This window comes from Eucalyptus grandis, chromosome 2 (assembly GCF_016545825.1).
Source record: "Eucalyptus grandis isolate ANBG69807.140 chromosome 2, ASM1654582v1, whole genome shotgun sequence".
In the NCBI taxonomy this organism is placed as follows: Eukaryota; Viridiplantae; Streptophyta; class Magnoliopsida; order Myrtales; family Myrtaceae; genus Eucalyptus; species Eucalyptus grandis.
In genome coordinates, this window is record NC_052613.1 from 11,168,834 (window position 1) to 11,177,311 (window position 8,478).

The 8,478-nt window shown below is 39.7% G+C and overlaps 1 protein-coding gene across 1 annotated transcript; it reads right to left on the minus strand.

Annotated features, from left to right (window-relative positions):
- Window positions 1-229: 229 nt before the first annotated feature.
- Window positions 230-6,265, minus strand: LOC104449314 (probable E3 ubiquitin-protein ligase RHG1A). Its single transcript, XM_010063430.3, has 6 exons — window positions 5,868-6,265; window positions 2,752-4,573; window positions 2,437-2,487; window positions 1,286-1,384; window positions 1,066-1,206; window positions 230-778 (listed from the first exon to the last, which is right to left on the minus strand). The coding sequence occupies exons 2-6, from the start codon at window positions 4,486-4,488 to the stop codon at window positions 647-649; spliced, it is 2,160 nt and encodes a 719-aa protein (XP_010061732.2). The 5' UTR covers window positions 4,489-4,573; window positions 5,868-6,265; the 3' UTR covers window positions 230-646.
- Between the last annotated feature and the right edge of the window lie 2,213 nt (window positions 6,266-8,478).

Consider the following 8,478-nt stretch of genomic DNA (forward strand, 5'->3'; position numbering starts at 1 on the left):
GAACTAAGATAGGAATAACACTAAAATAACGTTCAGAGGTTGAAAGATGATCACTATGCATCATTTCAGGAAAATATAGATGCCTTTACCAAAAGTCAATACTATACAAATATCAAAGCATACATGCAACGGATCACTTTCATGGAGAAAGTCTGAAGAAATGCTTGGCATGACAACAATCACTAAATAGTTTCTTTCTCACACAAGTAAATAAGTAAACATGCAAACAAAAGAGCATAATTCAGCTCTAAAAACAAGATTTTATCCATTTGATTCTGAAGAAGGTAGCTTTCAATATTCCAGAGGCCTAAGCCAAGTTAAGGCCATGAAAAGAACATCATAAACAAGTAATTAATGTCTTCAAATGTTGGGAAAACTAGATTCTATGAAACCACCCCATGAAAAAGAATTCTTTGGCCATACTAGGAGGTCTTAGAACTTCAAGAAACGCAAACCTCCAGCATTTTTACCCTTTGCATGGGGTCATGGTCTAGCTTCAAATGGAAGAATGAAAACATTTAAAGATTCATTAATCCTGCCAAAATATCAGAATCCTCAAGCCATTTCACGGTATGCATCTGTTTGTCTTCTCGGTCAAATTGAGTAGAGGACTAAGAAATGGTATAGGAAGATCTTTGGTTCCTTCTCATGTGTTCAGACCAGTTGTTTTACAGATGGGGCACAAGTTCTTGTGCATCAGCCACTGTTTAATACAAGCTCTGTGAAAATCATGTCCACATTCCAGGGTTCCTAGGTCTTCTCCAGTATTATAATTTTCCTGTTGATCATGTGAAAGAATGTAAGTGATGAATGGATACAGCATTTTTTCGGAGAAGATACTGTGTGCACACAACTCATATACTAGCAAACAGCAAAGGTAAAGTAGAAAACCTAGGTCATTGGAAACCAACAGATTATTAAAAGTTATACAGAATAAAAAATGAAGGGCCAAAAAACTGATCCCGCAGGATTCCAGGTGACAATATGACCCACTTAGATTAGACAATTAAGTAATGTTTCTTCAACCAAGGACAGAATGTAAAAATACAGGATATCTTCAGTTACCTGACAAATACAGCAAGGCTCAACCTCATTATCAGAGTTGACAGGAATGGCATACTTCTGCTGTTTCAGATGAGTGGATATGGTTTCTTCATTCAATCCAGTGCTAACGTTTCCAATGCGCTCTTCGAGAGCCAATAACTCCTGAAAGTAGCAATAGTACATTAGAATACAATCTGTAGTCTAGAGAAAATGAGTACCTGAGAGCAACTCCTTGGTTCACCTCATAGGACATGTTGTCAACGTCAAGGCGCATATCCCTATGCCGGTCATGGATATCAGCCATCCCAAAAAATACTGACTGCTCTAGGAGCATATAGTCCTACATCAAGCATAAAAGCAACTTTTATCAGATATATATGCAGTCCTAGCAATCTAGAAGAAACTCCCTATTAACCCATCTTGAAAATTGCATCGAGCTTCAGAGCCTATTTCCAAAATGATGATTTCGCTTCTTCATCATCCAAGATCTAGACTTATGCAACAACGGTCCTTATGAGACATAATTAAAACCTTAAACAAGATGATAACAGAAGACGATTTCATGTTGGAATCCATCAGGTGTATTTTGTGCTAGCAAACAGAAAATTGCATTTACTTGCATTCTGTATAAGAAACTTGAGAACAGATAAAGAAAAAAGTTCCAAGCAACCAATTATGGTTCATGCAGCTATCTTAGAAATGATGGTCAGTCAACTACAAATTCTTCCAATTAAAAAGAGGAAGGGGCTTGGGAAGGAATCCTTGTTGACTGACAGATACTATGAGGAATAATGTGTTTGTTTATCTGCTATAAGATAACATTTTCACATCAAAGAAAGCAATAATTAATTTTACCCCAGCTACTGCATAATTATGTAGTGTAGATTACATCCACCTCGAGGATCCATCCTTTTTGGCACTGACCAGTGAATTTCAACACTCATAGTTTTATGCAAAGGGTTGCCAATCTCATTTAGTAAGCAAAATATTACTCGCTGCCTCTTCCCTTATGAGAATTAGAGACTCTATGTAGACACTTTGTCTCTCCTATCAGAAGTAGTGACTCTATCTAGACACTTTGTCTAGTCAAGGTTTCATAAGTAATTGTTAAAGCTCAGCCTATAAGGCAGGAACAGTATCAAAATTTCAACTCAGTGACTCAAAGACTTCAATACAAATACAAAGTTCCATGTCTATATCCCATGCAAAAGACCAACAATTAGCAGCTGTTTATTTCAACAACATTTGTCCAAATACCATTAATGATATTCCCTGAGTATTCACTTTGCTTGCTTTCCCCCTCACTAGCTCAGTGCAATTGTTTAATATGAACAAGTCCATTGTCCTATAAAAAATACACTTTCAAAGTATAACAAATCATACAAGACTGACCTCAATACGCAAGCCCTCACTCCGGCGCATTAAATCCAAGACATTTCGCACCTGTACATGGAAACATGGTAAGCTCCAAAGATCAAGGTGCAAAGGGAAGCAAAGTCGTAGGTAAAATAGTTCTTCGGCATCATCTTAAAAAGTTCAGATATAACACTGGCATGTCAAACAATATCCACACTAAAACTAGATGATACTGAAAATGGGTGTGAATACCACAGGTTTTAAGGGATGTATCACCTAAAACTTTACAACAGCTCCAGTTTTCAACAAATAATAGTGAGAACTCAGGATAGAAATGAAAGCTAAACAAACCTCGGATACAAGCCTTCTTCGCCCTTCATTAGCAGCAGCTAAACTTCGCATGGGATGGGGAAAACCCACTGCACCATCTCCTTGTCTCTCTGTCCAATGTGTTGACCTGGAAGGAATTGCCTGACCCTGGAAACCAGATCTAGATGAAAGCAGAATCTCTGGTGAAGAAGCAGGAGGCCCTGAGCCACGTGCAGCATAGCTACTTTGGCCTTCTGGCTCAGAACCCATAGAAGACATCAAAGACCGGCGAACAATTTCAGATACCCTCTGAGGACATTGTGGATGACGATTGTGATGAGGTGCCCAATGACCATGGGATGACTGGCGGCTTGAACTTGGGCCACTTCGAGAACTAGAAGCAATATTTACAGGAATGCCACTGCTTCCACCAGCACTCCTCCTAACAGAAGGATTCGGAACTGAGTTTCCCGATTCACTAGAGGGAACGAACATGGACTGCTCTAAAATGTTTCTCCCATTGCTGCTTGAGCTGGATTCATCGTGCAATCCAGCATCTCTATTTCCTGAGAGAACTGCGCTAGATGAACCAGAAGCTCGTGAAACAAGAGCTCTACTCCATCGAATTGATGACCCACTGGGTGGCAAAGTTGGAACAGGAAGTACACTAGTCTGGTGTTGCACGTTTGTGTCACTGGCTACAGGTATCGGCCTTAAGTCCAATGAAGGATCAATTGTTAGAAGTCTCGAAGATGGCTGGTTAGATGCAAAACCGTGGTTAAAAACACCATTTGCAGTACCGGCAGAATATGAAATGGGGGGAGTGGGCATGTTTTGACCCAAAGCATTTACCCTCACCCCAAAGTTTCTCTGCATGTTTTCTGCACTTCCTGCAACGCTTAAATCGGGCAGACTACGAGAACTGGCTCCTCTCAGACCCAATCCACTTCTTGGGTCTGCCTGTTCTGGAACAGAAGATGAAACCGTGGTACCATCAAAATTCCGGCCAATCAGAAGATTGGGCAAAGCATTAGTTTCCACATTTTGCAAATAACTAGAGCTCCCGACATTTGAAGATGGACCAATGTGTCCTTCAAACGACTTCCGTTTACAAGGTATACGGCGACCATCCAAAAGGCTACCAGGTCTCCCATCATTGTCTTGGCCGAAATTTCCAGCACCACTGCTAGAAGCAACCATAAAAGGATCAGAGCTATTACCAGCTGGAAGCCATGGGGCACCCGACCTACTTGGCTTGTACAAATTAGGGCATTCCAAAAGTGGCGAACTCTCACTACCATGGCCAACAAAACCAGCTGGCACATTAAGATTTGGTGGCATTGAACTAGAACTGGAACTATGAATCACTAGAGGGTTCATACTAACATTATCCAATGGACGAACGCTACCTAGTTGCTCGAATCTCCGATCTTCCAGTAAAGGACCAGGTCCACCATAGGCACTTACTGAAGCTGGCCATGAATGTTCTGTTTTCCGTTCATTGCTACCAATTTCAGGATGCATGTCACTAGAACTGGGTCCGCCTGGACCCCAGTTGGCCAAGTTTGGCAGGTCATGACCAATAGAGGTCAGAAAGGTAATGTTATTATTTGGTGGTGGAATGTAGTCCACCACTCGGCTGTCTGCCTGATTCAGCATATTATTCCAACAGAGCTGCTGATCTACCGCAGCACTACTTGATGAAGATCCATGTTCAAACTCAAAACCTGCAGCCAAGGAACTGCTCGTACCCCTCTGCCCTTGCATCGGGGCTGACATAGTTCAGCACAAATTATGTTGTGAACGCAGAGTCGTCACACCAACTCTAGGAGGTATCAACCTGGTCCAAACTGCGATAGAATATCTGCAATGACAGGATGGACAAAGATAAATATCAAAGTCAGCATTTCACTTACAAAGAACATGAAAATGTTGCATATATGCTTACACTCCCATCAAGCAATAGACTCTTTGATTGCTTAAAATATCATCAACTAAGATCTTCCCTTAGTGATTAGGTTGAAATTCTTACTTGTTACTCAATAGGACACACTAAGAAAAAGTTCAAAAGGACACATTTTGGTTACATAAAAGAGCAATTAAGAATCTGTCTTATCAGCATTCACATACGTTCTTTTGATCTCATTCTTCTAAAGAGTTTCTGGGGCCAAGAAACTTCATCTACTTTATTTTAACTGAAAATTGAAGCTCAACAACATCTGCCATTCAAGCCTGGACCCTACAAAAGCTTGTGAATTTGCCCAGCTCCATCAAAGGCCACCTAATTTACAAGGCAGCAGAGCTTAGAACTTCTGAGGAATCCTTTATGATAAAATGATACAATCTGTGGCATCAATCTAGCAGGTCCAAACTAGACAGCTATGGATATACTGCTTTTTCCTAAGAAAAGAAAATGCCACTTACAGATTACAAGAGAAAAATTTTCAACAATCATAAGAATCAAAGGGAGGGAAAGGGCAAACTGGGCTCATGGTATAACAACAGACAACTTTATTAAAAAAAAAAAAAATGTATCAGAATCCGAACGGGTAATGGAAATTAGCAAAAGCTGAGAAAAATTGCTGCTGCATCGCCTCCTACCTAAAGTTTGAATTTTTAAAATCCTGCACCTAGTACCATCAATTTAGTCATGACATTTGAGAAATAATCCAGGAAAAAAAGTAACTTTTGCAGTCTTTAAGCAGGGAAAAAAATTAACGGAAATAGGAAAACACAAAGAGATCCGCTGGGAAATACAAGGATTTATTTTCCATTAAAAAAATATATATTCAAGGATCTACACAGCCATTTCTCATCAAGTAACAGCTCAGATGAATCGTTTGACAAGTCAAAGCACTTAACAAGCTAAGCCAAAGGAAAAAAAAATCAAAAGCAATCAAAACTCCAAAGTTCTGAAGCTCAAAACTTCCCACGAGCTCACCTCTGCTTCGTCCAAACAAATCGAACCCATATCTAAGACAAAAATCCTGTTCACGGTCAACCATCGAAACAAAACAAACATCTACAAAGCACCCCAAAAAAACAACCCAAAAGATTTTGAACCAAAAAAAGAAAAAGAAAAACCGGAATCCCCAGCTACAATTTACCGATCATCTATAAATTAAAAAATCTTGACGAGAAAAGCATAAAGATTGTACCTTTGAGCTGAAAACGGAGCTAAAACATGGATCTAAATCTGGGTCTCGGAAGGCGAAGGGCTCCAATCCCTCTGCGCCTATCCCCTCGGTGTTCTCCTTTGCTTTGCGGAGAAAATAAGGAAGGGAACGAAAGGAAAAAAGGGCAAAAGAATAAGTCGCCGCTTAGCAAATGGGAGATAGAAAGAAGGCCTTGGGATGAAGAATATGAGATAGAGAAATGAAATGCTAGAGAAGAGAGAGAGAGAGACAGAGAGAGAGAGATTAAAGAGAACAGTAGTCTGTAATTTACAAGGCAACCCAAAAGAAAGAGAGGGACAGAGAGAGAGAGAGAGACAGGAAATAATAGAGAGGTTAGAACAGGGCAGTTTCCTGGGGAGAGAAAATTCAATAAAATACGTATTGAATGACAGAGAGCACCCAACCGAGACAAAAATGTGTTCTGTTGGCCGCTTACCAAATGGCTCTTGTCCCCGTCTTTCCTTCGAAAATCAAAACGCTCTCGGACTCCCTCTCTCTCTCTCTCTCTCTCTACTCTCGAGTATTTTTGTTCCCAACACCTTGTAAGGCATATAATCTGGAGGTGAAAATCTGACCCGATCATATGGTTGAAAATGGCTCTCTTCTCTTGGCGAAGGAATTGACAGATCTCCGTGTTGGCCAAAGGAGGGATGCACCTGCCCCTCTTGTTTGACCCCCCCGGGCCGCTCTGGGAAAACTGCGACTTTTCTTGGTGCACCGCCTATGCAAAAAGGTCGTGCCACCGTGCCACCTTTAGCTTCAACCCCCAAAATAAAGTGCATTTCGCCTAAATTGGGATCATTTATGCTGAGGCTCAATTGGGGTTTAAATTAAATAGATGATTGGATCTTGACTTTACTTGTTTGGAAATTTGGGATTTGTTCATACGTCTTTATAATGCAAGATTGTTATCATATTGCCAACTTGGTTGAAGGGCATGAAATATCTTGTTTGGGTAGGGATGCGACTTTTTACATGAGATGAGGAACATGGCTCTAATAAACAAATGAATTAACTAGGAGGAATATAAACCTCATACGGCATGGTCTGAGATTCTGTAATCTAGCCAAAATATTTTATCACTGATACAGAACGACACGAATTATTAGCATAATGTGACACTAATTACCTATTGAGTTGGGAGATGTTAAAGCAAGAGAACCTATTAAAGGAGGTTGAATATCGTATCCCCGAAGAAGGATCGTGACCAAGCATAGATAGAATATCTTAGATATCTATTCACCACCATGACATCCTATTCCACGATTAGATTTTATCTAAGTTAAACTAAAGATGTATGGCGCATAGAAAAAGACCTTTGACTTTTTTTTTTTTTTTTTGGGGGCGGGGGCCGGAGAGGGGGTGGGGTATGTTGGGACGGGCTATGATTCACATTTGATTAGTCCACCATATGATATTCAATAGCAAAACTCAGCATGCACAAGGTGGAGAAATATATCTATTCATAGGGATAAATAAAATCAAATATCTTCGTACTTATATCAAATTGTTATTAATAATATGGCTAGTGCCATATTTTCTCTTCATCTTTCTTGGAAGTCTAAAACGTAGGGAGACTCATTCCCACAAGCCGCCTGATAGCCAGCGAGCCTCCATGATCTCATGTGTTTTCATGTTGCCCACGCCAAGCACCTTCGGCTCTTTTACCCTCACATGCTTGTCTTTTTGCCCCGTTTTTTAAGGAGCCTTCCCCTGTGACTTCTCGTGATCATCTCATCTAATGAACGCCCCCAAACAAAAAAAAAGCGGAGGGACCACGTATACCTAAATCTTGAATTGCAAGAGAAATTGAATGAACGTCTACACTTTTTTTATAATAAATTGTTAGTAATTTTTCAAGCATGAGACTCACTTTCCTTTTTTAACTACGTAAGATGTTAGTTACTTTTTGAGCATTTGACAAGTTCTTATTGAATGTGCAAGTCCTAAGTTTACACTTGTTAGATATTTTGTAAAGGAAGTCCGGTAGAATTAGGTTAATAATGGTATTGATATCGTTAATTACAATCAATATACTATTAGGAGGAAAGGGAGTAAAGAGAAAAAAGGTATTTTGGTAATATAATTAAGAATCCAAGCCTAAAGGAAGTGAAAAAGATATTTCGTAGACAGCCCATTGGCTATTATTAACAATTGCATAATAGCTAACGAACAAATAAAAAGCACAATATGCAATTAATCCATAATGTAGTATGCAATAGTAAGGACTTATTGTTACAAAAAACACGAAATTCGCTCAAAGCTGAAAGCAGCTTCGTCTTCTTCACTTAAGATGTGAGTTCGAACCATTATACTTTCCCGATTTTATTTGAACATTCTTAGGTGCACATATTAGAGGGTCTTCAGTAATTATCCCGTATGTGTGGTATAGGAAAATGGCCCATTCATGAAGATTACCCGAATTTCGAAAAGACCCAAACTTTTCTTTATTGCATAAAACCTTAGGGTTAAATGAACGTACAAATTCTAAGCTGGTTTTAGGTGGGGTGATGTTGGGACCCACGGTTAGATGTCCCAGATTTGCTGCTCCACCTAAAACTCGGTTGCCGTTGCTCTAATCATTTCTTACATT